Source organism: Periplaneta americana, chromosome 17 (assembly GCF_040183065.1).
Source record: "Periplaneta americana isolate PAMFEO1 chromosome 17, P.americana_PAMFEO1_priV1, whole genome shotgun sequence".
Classification (NCBI taxonomy): Eukaryota; Metazoa; Arthropoda; class Insecta; order Blattodea; family Blattidae; genus Periplaneta; species Periplaneta americana.
In genome coordinates this window covers 116043704-116060757 of record NC_091133.1, presented here as the reverse complement: position 1 = coordinate 116060757, position 17054 = coordinate 116043704, and the positions used below count along the sequence as shown (strand labels likewise).

The following is a 17054-nucleotide window of genomic DNA, read 5'->3' as shown; positions in this document are numbered from 1 at the left end:
AGAGATAGACTCATATTAAGTTGTATTAACACGTTTCATGGGTTATTATAAGTAACAGTACTAATTTTATAATGCCTAAAATGCAAAATTCGATGTTAGAATCTATTTTAGCCTATTTTATTTTAAAATAATAAGAATACAATTTTCTTTGTAATGATGAAAACCATCCAGTTTAATTTTAATGAAGTGACAGGCATTATTTCCTATTTGGATGATGAGACAACTTGCATCTCCTATGATAAGGATCTTCTTAAGATTGACTTCATTCACATCGAGGTGGCTTACATCAGCTTACATTTTACTACTGTACTTGGTTGCTTCTTTGAAAAATGCAAGGAAAATAATTTATCAACTACTTCACTTTTCAGTTCTCTATGTGTGAGAAATATTGGAGAGCAAGAGAGTTAATGGGTTTATTGCCAAGAACTCAGCATTAGTTAACAACAACAACTATTCAGTTCACAATAGGGAGAAACTTAATTCAGATCTGAATCAGTTGAAGAAAAGATATGCAGGAAACTAAAAAATGTTCTCCAAAAGGATCCTAGACTTATCGATCTCAATGCAGCAGCAAATTTTTTTATTGGGGGAAGTATGACTAAATTAGAAAAAATTACTTTCCAGTCCAAATAATTCCTTAATTGAAGTAGGCTCCTGCTATATCAGTAAATGTTTAGTATTTTTCTGCCTATAAGCTTGTGCTAACAGACAAAAAGTGGAAATCGTCTCTTGAATATTTTGGAAAAGTCACTGGTTGTGTATTATGAATGCAGTTATGAAAAGTACATGTGATTAAAATAAATGAATCTTAATATAAATTTAGGAAATAAGATAATGCTTCAGTTTATCATCATCATTGCATACTTCCATTCCATTTTAATATACCCTAATATAGACAGCCAGGGACGTGCACTATTGTTTAAGGCAGTTTCTAATGGACAAGATTTTTATAAGACATACTTAACTAGTAATAGTAGTTATGTATAAGAGATACATTAATCTTTGCAGATGACTTAGTCTTACATTTAGCTTCTACAGAAAATGACCTGCAACGATATAATTTGAAATCCATAGTAGATAGGTATTCTAGGGAAATTTCTACAGACAAAGGTAAAGTTATGGCTTTTTACGGGAAAAAAAACCAATACCAAGCAAAATTTGTAATCAGTAATAAAATATTACAAAGAGTAAATGAATTCAGTTATCTTGGTTATAAAATATTTGGCAGAATCAAATATACCAGAGAAAAATTCTTAAATTTAATAAATCTATGAGATCAACAGCATTATGAAACCATCATTGGTCCAAAAATATACACGCCTCTGCCTCTATAAAACCTTGCGTGAACTCTTTAGAGACGTGATGAAAATCGCATTACTACCAGTGAAATGAAATTTATGTGCCATACAGAAGGTTAAAGAAATGAGACAGGAAAAGAAATAAAGATGTCTTGAACGAGCTCCAAATGATACCTGTTCTAGTTCACATATATCAATATCAAAGCAATTGGCTCCAACATGTAAATCGAATGTCAAACAACAGCATACCAAAAGCAATTCTGATTTATAATCCAACAGGAAAAAAGGTTGTTGGGATGTCCTCAAAAACGTTGGAAAGAAAACTTTGGTAGACAATAACATTTCTTCAAAGGACTACAAACTGTGAGCATGATGATGATGATGATGATGTATAGGAGATATTTATTAATTTTGAGTAAGATATGATTTTTAAAGCCTGTTTTATACTTTTATTGAGCCTATTTTAGACACCTAAAATCTAATTCTTAGAGCTTAAAAATCCGGAGTCTAGTAGTAGTAGTAGTAGTAGTAGTAGTAATAATAATAATACACTCAGGGACAAAAAAAAACCGGACACTTTAATATTTGCTGGTATTTTGCAAAACATTATCTTCTCATACAATATTATGGTAGCCATCTGTTGTTATGGAGACGTGTATACATTGTTGATTGTTTTTTGTTTTATAAACAAGCCATTACAACCAAATATTCCAATTTTGCTTTCGGAGTCTCAGCTATAACAATTTTGTCTCAACCATTTTGTACTTCATTATCGTTATCATTCGTTATTTCTTTATTTTTACATTTTCTGAGTTTAAGTGGGGTTGTAATATTTGTCTTAAAACAAGATGCGACTTGAAGATGTGGCTCGAGCTGTAGCCCTTTACGATGATGGACGCAGCGTACGTTACATTGCAAATGTTATGAATATGGCTAGAAGCACAACCCATGATGCCATAAAACGGTATAGAGAGACCCTATAATATACCAGAAGACCAGGTTCGGGTCGTCCAAGAGCTACAAATCCAAATGAAGACAGGTATATGGTGTTGAGAGTTCTTAGGGAGCGCAACCTACAGCTACTAGTGTAGCCCAGCAATTTGTTAATATGCATGGACGCCCAATTTCGGCCAAAACAGTTAGAAGGAGGTTGAAAGCAAGTGGACTGATATCAAGTAGACCTGCAACTGGTCCCAGACTTCTCAGGATGCATTGAGTTGAACGACTGCATTTTGCAAATGATCACAGGGATTGCAGAAATGGACAGTGGAGCTGTGTTCTGTTCACCGATGAGTCCCGTTTCAATCTGTGCTCACCTGATGGACGTGAAAGAGTTTGGAGAAGGAGGGGAGAACGATTTTCACAGTGTTGCATTTCCGAAAATGTGCCGTATGGAGGTGGTGGAATGATGGTTTGGGGAGGAGTGTGTATGGTTGCTCGTACAGAGTTGGTTTTTGTTGAAAATGGAAGACTAACAGCTGATAGGTATATAAATGAATGTTTGGCTGATCATGTTGTGCCATTTGGCCAATTTGTAGGCGATAATTTTGTTTTTAGTGCATGATAATGCACGGCCGCATATTGCCCATGCGATCGGAGATTATCTCCAAGAAGTGGGAATCCATGTTCTTCCATGGCCAGCAAGGAGTCCAGACATGAACCCAATTGAACACGTGTGGGCCATGCTGGGATGGCGTGTTAAGAATAGATGACCGAGACCAGAATCGTTACAAGAGTTGAGGCGAGCACTTGGCGAAGAATGGGAACTTATTCCTCAAGAAGACATTGCTAACCAAATTGAGAGCATGCCAAGACGTATGGATGCAGTTATTCAAGCCAGAGGAGGTAATACCCGTTACTAAAAAGAGTTTTTAATGTTAAAGGCACCATAAAATGAAAAAAGAGTTAGACCAAACGATGCCATAGTTATACGCCCTTTGTAATTTTTCGTAAATTTTCTCATCAGAGATTTTTTTTTTCAAATGTTGTCGTATAAGGTGCTAAATGAAACATTATTTTATTTAAATGGGTTTTGTTTCATTTTGAAATAATTGGCAATAAAATACAAGCAAATATAGAAGTGTCTGGTTTTTTTTGTCCATGAGTGTATATTCTTTAGAAAATAACAATAGTCAAAAACGCAGTATATTCACGATCCTATTTTTAAAAGCAATTAAGATAGTTATTTTTAACAGAAGCAATGAGTAGTTAAAAAATGTATCGAATCTTTTAATACTATTGACAATATTCGATATGCGACTTGGGATGGTATCGAAATATTAACGATATTACCATTCTCCTAAATTTTATAGGAATATATGAATAGAGACATTATTCATTTACTAATGGGGTTGAAAGAATAGCAACTTAAAATTACTGAGAAATATGGATTGCCGTAATTTAAATTATCTCAAGTATGAAGTCCAGAATTAGTTTACTACAGGAACATTTTGATGAGCAACAGTCTTCTAGTTATGTGTAGATTTTTAGAGTGTACTTGTTCCTGTTGCAGACAGACGAAGGCGAAGATGACCTGAAAAAGGGCACCCAGTTGTTAGAGATTTATGCATTAGAGATTCAGATGTACACTGCTCAGAAGAATAACAAGAAACTGAAGACTTTGTATGAACAGTCTCTTCACATAAAATCTGCTATTCCACATCCTCTCATAATGGGCGTCATTCGCGGTTAGTAAGGCAGAACTGAATGGTTAGTATTCATGTAGTGTTGCATGAATTGAAATGATTTAATGAATTGATACATATTTTAGAATGTGGTGGAAAGATGCATCTGCGTGAAGGAGAATTCGAGAAGGCACACACTGATTTCTTTGAAGCATTCAAGAACTATGATGAATCAGGCAGTCCCCGTCGTACGACTTGCCTCAAGTATCTCGTTCTTGCTAACATGTAAGTCCACATATATCTTATTAACTACAGTGCTTCTTATATCCAGATGATTTTAAGGTAAACTTATAGAATGACTGTTGATGTGAATGTTAACATACAAGATAAAATAATAAGCTGCAAAATCTGTTGTGACATTGAACACTGTTGTGTAGTGCATTGCATGGTTTCGTGAAATGACGACATTGCTTTTAGGCTCATGAAGTCTGGCATCAATCCATTCGACTCCCAGGAAGCAAAGCCGTACAAGAATGACCCAGAAATATTGGCCATGACTAACCTGGTGTCATCATACCAGAATAATGATATCAACGAGTTTGAAACAATTTTGAAACAAAATCGCCGTAACATCATGGATGATCCATTTATACGGGAGCACATTGAAGGTTAGTAGCAAAATGAAATACAGGAATAACACGTGAGAAAACGCTGAATATTGTGATGTAAAAAGTGACCTGTCCATCCACTCACCGTCTTCTCCTTCCTTGTTTCCCTGTGTGCTATTGTAGCTGTCACTACTAACCATGTAGAATGAAAGAGTGATGGAGCGGAGAAAAATTCTCTCCGGCGCCGGAATTTGAACCCGGGTTTTCAGCTCTACGTGCTGATGCTTTATCCACTAAGCCACGCCAGATACAATCCCGACGCCGTTTAGAATCGTCTCAGATTAAGCTCCATCTCTTGGATTCCCTCTGGTGGCCGCCCTCTGCACTACGTCATAGATGTCTTTCATCATGTGATGACGCAGAATATCTGCATGGAAATATCATATGTACTTCGGTACATCAATATATATATATATATATATATATATATGATATGCGTAATAAATCACTTTGTGATTTAAGACGGCGCCCATACCGTCGGATCCCGGCCAATCAGTCACTCATCTGAGTGCACCTCAACACATGTATGGACTTCGGTCCTGCGTTCAATCTATGACGTAGTGCAGAGGGCGGCCACCAGAGGGAACCCAAGAGATGGAGCTTAATCTGAGACGATTCTGAACGGCGTCGGGATTGTATCCGGTGTGGCTTAGTGGATAAAGCATCAGCACGTAGAGCTGAAAACCCGGGTTCAAATCCCAGCGCCGGAGAGAATTTTTCTCCGCTCCATCACTCTTTCATCATGTGATGACGCAGAATATCTACATGGAAATATCATATGTACTTCGGTACATCAATATATATAACCATGTAGAAGCAAGATGGAACTCGTCTTGGCTGACAGATCACGACAAGAAAGAGGTGATTGAAGCATCATCTTCAATTGACATTGCTTGACTGACACATTGAATCAGAATTCTATCCTTTTCATCCTTATGGTACTGGTAGATGTTTCTAAACACTCGCACACTAATTGGTAGTATGAAGGTTGTTTGAAAAGTTCATAGCCTGACAGAAATTAAACTAGGATTATTTTGAAACAATCCTTATTTCTCAACATAATCCCCCCTGACATTTACACACGTGGTCCACTGGTGTTTCAATCTACTATACCCTCCTTGTACACAGATTCCTCGAGATTTGCAAAAATAAAATCTTTTGCTGCTGTGATAACCTCATCATTGAACGAAAATTTCTTCCCAGCAAGTGAGTTTTGAGCTTTGGGAAAAAGAAAGAAGTCTGAGGTGCCAGTTCTGGTGAGTAGGTTAGGCTACGACAACAATTCGAACCGTAGTTCGTGTAGTTTTGCAACTGCGATTGCAGATGTGTGAACAGATGCATTGTCGTGGTGAAAAAATACTTCTTGACCATACCCAGGCTCTTCTCGCGAATTTTCCCTTTCAGTTGCTGCAGGAGAATTGAATAATATTCTCCTGTTATTGTTCTCCCCTTTGCTAGATAGTTGATTATGATTATCCCCTTAGAATTCCAGAACACATACACCATGATTTTTCCAGTCAATTGAACAACTTTTGCTTTCTTTGTAGGTGGAGAATCATTGTGCTCCTATTGTTTCGATTGCTATTTTGTCTTTGTTATGTATTAATGGGGCCAGGTTTCATCAGTGGTCACTAAAAAAATTGGGCTTATTTTTCTCGAATTGAGCCACACAATCCCTTAGAACTTGACATCGAACATGCTTTTTTTCTGGTGTTAACAGATGCAGAACACACCTTGTGGAAACCTTGGATATGCCGAAGATATTGACTAAGATATGATGCACCCGTTCGCTAATTTCCTGCACTTTCAGTCAACGGTCATTCAACACCATATCATAGATTTTTCTACGATTTTTTAACTTGTTGCCATTACTGAATGTCTACTGCGTTGGTCATCTTCCCACTTTCTCAATCATGTTTAAATAATGCTGTCCATTTTTTCACGTCATCCATGTCCGCTTTAATTTCCATTGGCCACATTCCACTTTTTACGAAATATTTAATGATAGCACGAAGCTAGATATTTTTCCATCTTTGCTAATCTGTTTGGTGCATTAACTACATAAAATGTAGTGAACAGAAAATTATGATTTTTCATCTTGAAGTAATGTAAAGTGGCCACTAACAATGGCAGATTGTTGACACGTTTTCAATGCGTCAGGCATGTGTCAGGCCACGTGTAAATTGTAAACAATAATAATGACCCCCCCCCCTCCTTGACAGAATTCTGTATATTCCACTGAGATGATGAAGCCTGGGTCCATCACTTTGAGCCAGAAACAAAAACTGGTACAATTCTGGGGAAGGTGTGTGTGTGTGTGTGCTCTGGTAAGAATTTTGAAACAGATTTTTCAGCATCAGAATACTTTTTATATGTTTTATAAAATGAAAAAGTAAAAATAGATGCAAGATTGAAGGTGCGTACGTATTCTTGAAGAGATTTATGGACGTGTGGAAGTATTATTGTACTTGTGACATGTTCTGAAGGAGTGTATTTAAGTGTAGGATTTTGGTCTTACATTTACAAAATGTGTCCTGCCGAATGTTAATAGATCTGCTGCGCAACATCCGTACTCAAGTCCTGATCAAGCTCATCACTCCATACACAAGGATACATATCCCATTCATCTCCAAGGAGTTGAACATTGATGCCTGTGAGGTGGAGAGCCTGCTAGTTTCTTGCATCCTGGACAGGTGAGTGCTGACATCATGGCCTGTATCCATAATTGAGATAAAATAAAAACTGTATACAAGGGTTGTAAATAAAGTAGTGGCAACAAAGACAGTATCAACATATTATTGAACTTATATGGAAAATACATTTACATCCCTTCAGTATAATCATCAGGTTGTTATTGTTGATTAGAGCTCAAGAGAATAAAGCTACAAAAAGTTATTGAGCATTTCATGTAATAGTTGTGTTTGTGTATTAAATTATTTTAAAATAGTGTATACTCTTCAAGAGAGAATATAAATCATCCTTATTGATTAAATTTAGGAAATTACACAAAATAAGCTGTGTTTTCATCCTACAATCAACTGATAATAACAAAAATACAGGTTACCAGGTGACGATAGAAAACGAAAGATGTGAAAACAAATTAATGAGGTTTATAAACAATTGAATGCCCTTTCATATTTAACTATAAAAATATAGGGGTGTCATTTGAAATTTTAAAGTGGGGGAGGCTGGGGGGTGGGGGTGAAATCTAAAATGCAATTAAGCCTGGTTTCAGACTTCTCTCTTACAGTCTTACTAATAAAAACTCTATATACAGACGTTTAACTGTCTTATACTTATACAATGTGTAGCTCGTTTATACGCCGTGTGTAAATTCCTTACTAATAATCACTACATACGTCGTGTATAACAGTATGACTGTTACACAGCTACGTCATAGTTTCGTCATTACTTCGTTACGAAAGGTAATAGAATATCTGAGGTTCTCTATTGGATCCGGTAGAGCGCTCTAGTGTGGCGTGTTAAATATCGATAGTACAACTGGTTCTAATCGATTACCACACTACATTTTGGTCAAAGAGTACAAGCTACAGCAATATTATTCTAATTAATCTGTGCTCGTTGGTTTGTTCTTCTGTGGTTACCAGGCAACCATCATCATAAAACGACAGTCGATATGGAACAGCTGTATACAACGCTTAAACAAGGGGTTTTGTGTATATAACTACTGCAAAGCAATTCCCATTGTATAGTTACAGCCTGTTTATACATCGATTGCTTATTCACAGTTTATTAGTAACGTTTTCTGTCTCAACTCTGCATAAGTCTCGTATAAAAACTATACACGGTTTATTAGTAAGACTGTTATGGTCTTACTAATAAAAACTCTATACAGACGTTTAACTGTCTTATACTTATACAATGAGTAGCTCGTTTATAAGTCGTGTGTATATTCCTTACTAATAATCACTACATACATCGCGTATAACAGTACAACTGTTACACAGCTACGTCATAGTTTCGTCATTACTTCGTTACGAAAGATAATAGAATATCTGAGGTTCTCTATTGCATCCGGTAGAGCGCTCTAGTGTGGCGTGTTAAGTATCGATAGTACAACTGGCTCTAATCGATTACCATACTATATTTTGGTCAAAGAGTACAAGCTACAGTAATATTATTCTAATTATTCTGTGCTCTTTGGTTTGTTCCTCTTTGGTTACTAGGCAACCATCATCATAAAATGACAGTCGATACAAACAGCTGTTAGAGGGGCGGCCATTTTTTCTCTATATACAACGCTTAAACAAGGGGTTTCGTGTATATAACTACTGCAAAGCAATTCCCATTGTATAGTTACATGCTGTTTATACGTCCATCGCTTCTCCATGGTTTATTAGTAAAGTTTTCTGTCTCAACTCTGCATAAGTCTAGTATAAAAACTATACACTGTTTATTAGTAAGATTGTTAATATATAAATTGACGTGTTTTTGTTTAAATTGAATTCAATTTAGATAATTAGTTATTTAGACTGGGAAGTTTTAAAATGAAAACTCTGTATGTAAACGGTATCAGTGCTAGAGGGCATCCTTGTCGAATTCCTTTGTTTGTGAAATTGAATTTTGTAACTTTATTTCAATTTTTATGTTTATGTATAGACTTAATGTTTTTGATTAACATTTTAGGAATGTTACTTTTAAGAACTGTAATTATATAAGTTATGAATAAATAGGTTTAATGTTAATTAAATTTTTGCCACTAATTTTCGAATGACCGTATGGTATATTTAAGTGCTTGAGACATATGTGAAATTAATTTTGTGTTTAACTTTTGTAACTTGCAGCACAATTCGAGGCCGGATCGACCAGGTGAACCAAGTGCTGGAGCTGGACAAACAGTCAGTGTGTGCTGCACGCTACAATGCTCTTGACAAGTGGACCAGTCAGCTGGCAACACTGCATCTTGCTGTTGTTAATAAAATGGCATAGACTTGAAAGTACTTGCTGCATGAAAATTAAAATTGTTGTGTAATTGATAAAGGAGAGTGTAAACAATAAGATGTTTGTTTGAGTCTTCTCAAATATATTTGGTGAACTGATGGACTCTTCCCAAGCACATTTTTACAGGGCATCATAATGACTCAGAAATTGAGAGCAAAGCAGCTACAAAGAGATTGAAAACCAACAGGTAAAATAGGTGCAGAGTACTGTGTGAATGTCTTCAAGATGATAATAGGCCAGATTTACTTTTCTACTTTATATCATGTCTTTGTCCACTACTTCTCAAGCTCTTGACATGCAGGTTTTTTAATTTTGTGACAGAAAAAGTTAATCAAAATGCTGAATATGAATTAGTATACATAAAGAATATATTCATATTTTTACATAATCTTAATATTTTACAACCATTGCCATTTTTCAGAATTCCATTACCAACATTTTCACTATATTTTCCATTCAGATAATATCAAGACATTGTATGGGTACACAAGTCTTTGATAATGACCTTCGTATTCATATACAGTGTGTGTGGGAAACCTGTGAGGAATGGGTAGAGGGCCTAAAGACAAGCAAAAAGTTAATATAAGTATATAATCAGTTTCACTTTGTTTTTTTAAGTAGAGGTACTTTTTAGTTCACATATCGTTTCTTATTACAACTTTATTTTTACATCATTGTTTTCGAAGTCCATGCATAATTCTGCAGATCTTGTTGTTGGGTGAACGTCTGTTAGAAAACTGTTCTGAATATTTTTTGTTACGAAATGAAGAGCGTGGGATGAAGCAGCAAGGGGAAAGTATGTTACATTGTGTGATACAGTAGCGATACTATTCATTAAAAAATATTCAGACTTCATCAGTTGTTGGTCATTGCTCTTGTGCTTAGGAAGTGAGAAGGTAAGTTATTAATTACAATTCGTACTGAAATCAGAAGTAAACACTGAAATACTGAAACAATTGTCTTTAGAGACAATTAATATTAGGTACCCTCCACAAAACTGGCTTCATTTATACACCGACGGATCCTTGATCTCCAGATAACAAGGTGCCGGTGCAGGTGTTACGTGCTGTCTCTTCTCACTTTATAGATCTCTTGGATATGGAACAACAAGTTTTGATGGTGAAATCATTGCAATAAGGGAAAGTCTCAGGAATCTTCTATGCCACATCAATAAATTTAGGAATGCTGTTATATTGTCAGACTCCAAAGCAGCTATTCTATCAATAGTCTCTAAACACACACCATCTCAAACAGCAGAAATAACTAAAATGCTCTCTCAATTAATATCACTCAATAAAAGAATTGTATTCCAATGGATACCATCCCATTGTGGAATCCTGGGAAATGAGAATGCGGATGCTTTAGCAAAGAAGGGCAGCACTGCTACTTACAGATCTGTTACTAAATCTACATATTACTCTGTGAAAAGATTTATTAAATCTACATACTTAGACTTCAACAAACAAAATTTAATAACTCAATCCCAAGGGAAAAAATGGAACTCTCTGCATCAAAATCCACAGTTAATTCCCGATTTACCATGAAAATCATCTGTAGCTGCATTTAGATTGGCAACAGGCCACGATTGTTTGGCCAAACACCTGCATAGAATTGGAATATATCAGTCCCCTAACTGTCCATTGTGCAACTCAAACCAAGAAATGGATTTGGAACATCTCAAAATCTGTGCTTCAGTGGCTGGCCATGATAATATCTTTGAAAAATATTGGAGTGCAAGATGTCAAATGACTTCATTGTCAAATGCCTGGCATTAGAAAACAACAACAATTCGTACTAGGTAAAGAAATTACTCTAGTATTTGTTAATTTCCATACACTTACTATAACTAAAGTTTTCAGCTCGAGTAATAACCTGGGTACTGAAATGTTTATCTGAGTCGAATTTATCATAAAGATCACTTTCTTTCCATTTGCCTTCTCGTGGATAACCAACAATACAAACGTCTTGCTTCATTCTCATTGCAATTAGCATGACCATGCATGAGGTGCATATCTGTTATTTCCTGATTAGAATACATTTCGACCCCAAATCACTGCCTGCTGAATCGCATCCTTGGCTGCTTATACTGCATATGAGTATATTTTTAAGGATAATAGTGGTGTGCACTATCTGTCACCTAGTGGCAAAAAACTTTGATTGAGCAGGCGGTTTATGCAGTCATAGGATGCGATCCAGCAGGCAGTGCTCCAAATGCAATAATGAGTATAGTAGAACCCTTTTTTAACGAATTTCAGAGGAATTACTTCCCCCCCCCCCTCTTCTTAAATGGGTGTTTCTCTTAAAAGGGCCTTTTTATAAAATGGGAAGGAAAGGCAATGCAAAGCAAAACCATAAAAAATGGTAAAGAATAAGACTACCACATGATGCTGTATTGAAAATCAAGTTGATATTTCAGGCTTCATTATCACAAAATCCACTTGAAAAATATTTCTTAAAAGCAGGATTTTCCTTAAGGGGAGTGATTAGTGAAATTTCTATTTTCTCCATTTTTGAAGCTATGCCCTTGATTTTTTGTACACATAATCACAGTGTGATAGAATAATATGGTGAAGTTTCGTTTCTGTGAGTCAATTAGTTTCTGACTTATTAACAAAAATATTTTTAAACATTTGCATATTTCAAAATGAAATGTATCGCTCAATTCTTCAGTAAAATATTTGAAATTTTTTTTGCAAGACCAGTGGCATATTTAGAAAATCATCACGCATTAGTTTTCCTGTATTTTTACTACAAGGAGGTGGGGAGAGATTTTATAACCACTGCATACCTAAAAATAGAAATTTTCCATTGCCATTATAAATATTTCATTTTTTTATTTCAAAAAGTATCCATTTAATCATAAAAACCCATCTGCTATTTCATTAATCATAATGTATAGAATATGCAGTAAAAATTTCATGTTCCTAGCATCAAAACTGTAAGAGCCTTTAGGCTTTGTACCTGACGAAATGTGTTGGAAAAAAAGTGTGAGGAAACAGCTTGTAAAATTTGCATGGGATTGAAGTTCAAGGGTGCAGCCATTTATATATTGCGCAATTTTTATGCTTTCGAACGCCATAGAGCATTGAAACTTGCTCAACATATAAGTAAGAGATTGCTGTTTCATTTTTAAATGAAAATGACAAATTTCACATGTCAACCCCTTTAAACTGGGTTTTCTTAAAAGCGGGAATTAATTTTATTATTCTTACTGTAATTTGACTGAGACTTGATAGATTATTTCTCAGAAACGGGAATTCCTTAAAAATGGAAATGTTAAAATAGAGTTTTACTATATTAACAGATTCTCAGTAACAAATCTCGAAGCTTCCACTATCCCTTGTTTTCAGTTACCAGGTAATAATGAATAGTTCCCCCTCCCCCTTTTTATATTCAAGGCTTACTGCTATAATGAACATGACCCATTAATATAAGAACTAAACCACATGAAATAAATTTACGTGCAATTAAGAAATAAAGCAAAATTGGCTATATGTGTGCGTGCATATGAAAAAGGACCACTTGGTGGCTTCTAGTTCAGATTGTGATTTGAGTATGATCTAGTTGATGCAGGACTTTAATATTTATACAGTTTATTGCTTAGGATGTGATCATACTAAAGACATAACAAAATCACCAGTTTGAATCATCATTTTTTTTTTTTTTTATTAAAGATCATATTTGAAACTAGAAGCCGCCAAATGGTCCCTTTTCATATGCACGAACACATGTATTTACATTAATTTATTAATTTAAGCAATGGTATTACGTAGGTAAAAATTTCGGAAGAAGAGACTAAATTCACTTGAAAACTTCATAACAATTAGATAAAGTGGTGAGACAAGTGATAAATAAATCTTAACAGACCCCGGATTTTATGTAATGTGAAAGTGAGAAATATGTACATAAATATGTAGCCAAAATTGGCAAAATATGTAACTTAAAAGTCTAAGCTTTATTAAATGGATTTATTTTATACTGATTTTATGTTCGAAAAAAAAAAAAAGAGCTTAAGACACTTGATATTGTGTGACCTGTTGATCTTGATCTCGCTACAGAGAACTACTTAAAAACGAAATCTTGACTACACTCTCACAGTATCGTTTCTTTCTTTCTTACTTACAAATGGCTTTTAAGGAACATGCAGGTTCATTGCCACCCTCTCATAAGCCTGCCATCGGTCCCTATCCTGTGCAAGATTAATCCAATCTCTATCATCATATCCATCTCCCTCAAATCCATTTTAATGTTAACCTGCCATCTACGTCTCGGCCTCCCCAAAGATCCTTTTCCCTCTGGCCTCCCAACTAACACACTATAAGCATTTCTGGATTCGCCCATACGTGCTACATGCCCTGTTCATCTCAAACGTCTGGATTTAATGTTCCTAATTATATCAGGTGAAGAATACAGTGCTGTGTTGTTTAACTTTCTCCATAGCACATAAATTAACGAAATAAAAAAAAAAATACTTAAAAAAATGCACCCCCACGTTATGAACGCCTCGTTGCAATACAGATTTTATTATTATTATTTTACAGACGCAATTTTTTATTTCTACTTCTGGATAAATTAATTCTCTTGCAAAATATTACTAATTGCTCGTCTACATGATATTTTAAAATTGTATTTAAATACACTTCATCTAACATTACAGAGACAATGAAGCCTTTCATTTAATATAGTTTCATGCTCAGAATTTTGGTCTTTGTTTTGTTTTGTTTTGTTTTGTTTTTTTTTTTATATAAGAAACGAGAACATATCACGTGGAAACCCATTTTCAACAATACACACACACACTTTCCCGCCAATACACGTGGGGGCGAGTTAAAGCCTGTCCATTATAGCAGGACGTTCTTAAATATTTAGGAAGTCCTGATTATAGCTCACAGAAAACATACAGTGTAATACATAACACAGTACAAATCATAGACAAATTAATATACAAATACTGGCGGACAAATATCACAACCGTGGAGAAGAATATTCCACTGCCACAACCAAAGTGTGTTGGTCATACTGCCAATATGTTGGCTAATCTGGTCATACTGCGCGGGAAAATTGTGTCGACACCAAGTAATGTCATCATTGTTATAATGGTATGGTATTATTCTAATTAACATGGTAAGAGTAAATAATTATATTATAATTGCAGTTTTATTTTTATCTACAGTGCGAACAAACAGTAAGGCTGTAAACATTGGGGAGGTATAAATCCAAGACAGTAATAAGGTAATACAAATTCAAGAAAGGAATGAGGTTATGCTTGGAAGTGAAGGCTCTGAAATTCCTCTTATTTCGTGCTATTAGAAGATTTATATAATTCGTAAGTTTAGTGAAATTGTATATTCAAGCATATTGGGATTTGATATTTTCGGCCAATTTGAATATAATAGAGCTTCTCAATATATTAGAAGTCTAAAGATTACGTGATATGAAAGGTGGGAATAGTGTCATTTCGTAGTACTTTGTAAAACACTGGAATATGGATGGGTAGCACTTCGTAAAGACACTCGGATAACCAAGAAAATCATTGGGAACAGTTCCAGTTAGCCCTACGTTAGAACACTGATCTTACTCTGTATTGTATTTTTGGTTCAGGGAAAATACTCGTGAAATTACTAGTGTGTTTAGTTATAGACGAGTATTTTTCCAGATATATAACAGGGGTGAATAGGGACAGCATTGTGGAAAAAAGTTATTTCCGACAGTAATTACTATAAAATATTGGGTAAACATATAACAATTAGCCATTCTAAGCCAGGAATTGTTTGTTATGTTGTATGGTTGTCGATTATTTCGAATTTCGATGTATTTGCTGCTGGCAGAAATGCTAAGTTACATCTGCTGTAGGTACATATATAGTGGGAAACTTTTACTGTAAATTAATTCTTATTTCTTGACTATAGCTGAAACCATAATCAGATAATTATATAGTTGTTTTAGAGGCTGACTTATGTGAATGAAAAAATATGCTTGAAAGTTAGTAATAACATCTTTTGAACAATAGGCTTAAAACTGTCATTCATATTGTTTTCTTGGGGTGAATAGAGACATCATGGGCAAACAATACGAAAGTAATCCCAGGGGGAAAATGCCACAAGCATGTCTCGCAGGATGTATTGGAAAAGGCTTTAGATGTTATAAAAGGAGGAATGTCTCTTCGAAATCCAGCAGAGAGATATGGAGTCTCAAAATCCTCACTCCAGAGATACCGGTATAACATATTGAATCCAGTTGAGCTGAACATAAAAAAAAAAAGAGGAAGGAGGCTAAACAATTCTTACCCTGAATTCTTTGACATAATTATGTTCAGAGAGGCATGAATTTATCTTCTCAATGAAAATAAAATTTAAGAAATGTTGCCAAATGGTTAAGATGAAGCTGATGACATCAATGTCAGCTTAACACAGTTCCTGAAAGAGCTGAGATATGGGAATGAAAACCAACAGAGCAAATCTAGAAGGAGGGGGAAGCTTAATGCACCAGCAGGCAGGAGTGTTCGAGCACATGATTTAATAGAAGAAACCAATGAAACCTGTAGTGATGAGTGTGCTAGTGAAACAGGAAAACTTGAATCAGAATGATACTGATGTCGGGAAAACATTTCCCATATCACAAAATATTCAAATCGGGGAATGAGTGAAAGATGCAATCAACAGCTCTAAGGGAACTCTACAACACTTCATTCGGACAGTTATAAAGGTGATAAAGAAAGGTGTAACTTTAAGGGATCATTTCTCAGACAATCGTCAAAAAACTATAATAGGCTATAGGCCTATACGTGTTCCTCACACACAGGACAAATCAGATTTCGACCAATCTGATGTAGTACAGATTTTGAAAGAACCAACAATCAGGAGGGGTAGGCATGTCTTTAAGTAGGTATTATTGATTTCATGTTCATAAAATGGTAATATGTATTTAAAAAGGATTTTTATATCCCTATTATCCCCAGTACATGTTTCAATAGGGACAAACAATATTTTTATAACATTGTCTCTATTGACCTCATGTTTGGGGTGAATAGGGACACATTTTGAACATAAATATATTAATATTCTTGTAATACTTTGGAAGCAGAGTAAGCAAAAAAACAGTCTATTAATACCCTATGTTTCAAAATGAAGTAAAAAATAAAATAGTTTCCAATATTACTATAGTCACGACGCTGTTATTCCTGGTGTGACTCCTCCTCTTTGCTTACGCCTTAGGAAGTCAAGGCTCTATAAAGTCTAGGTAGGTAATATCGTTCGCCATTTTTGTTCTTTCGTTGCCGAGCTACCAGACGAGGGATCTATTTGCCACACTGTTAAACATTATCATATCGTAGCTCCTATGATAATAAATCAAATGCACTGTAATTGAGCAAATAATTGGGCGGCAATTAATGTCCTCGTGTGGTTTCTGCGAACGTCAACGAAAGAGCCAAAATGGCGGGCGATTATATTAAGTATTTATCCAGCCTTAGGAATTGCATGACGTCTTCATCAGCGAATCAC

General features: G+C 35.3%; 2 protein-coding genes across 4 annotated transcripts in view; both read left to right on the top strand.

The window, feature by feature from the left end:
- alien (COP9 signalosome complex subunit 2 alien) overlaps window positions 1–9650 on the top strand; it is a 31007-nt gene extending 21357 nt beyond the window's left edge. For both annotated transcript variants that reach the window (XM_069816117.1, XM_069816118.1), the window contains 5 exons: window positions 3811–3985; window positions 4069–4207; window positions 4400–4590; window positions 7142–7283; window positions 9396–9650. In XM_069816117.1, the coding sequence (XP_069672218.1) occupies window positions 3811–3985; window positions 4069–4207; window positions 4400–4590; window positions 7142–7283; window positions 9396–9540 (792 nt within the window). In that variant the 3' untranslated portion in view covers window positions 9541–9650. The remainder of the gene's footprint in view (window positions 1–3810; window positions 3986–4068; window positions 4208–4399; window positions 4591–7141; window positions 7284–9395) is intronic.
- A 4950-nt stretch (window positions 9651–14600) lies between these two features.
- Window positions 14601–17054, top strand: part of LOC138693146 (uncharacterized) — a 38078-nt gene continuing 35624 nt past the window's right edge. Inside the window, exon 1 of one of the 2 annotated variants that reach the window (XM_069816824.1) lies at window positions 14601–14651. The gene's annotated coding sequence lies outside the window, so the exon portion shown is untranslated. Of the gene's footprint in view, window positions 14677–17054 lie in introns of both variants that reach the window. The other variant, XM_069816823.1, reaches the window with a different exon arrangement.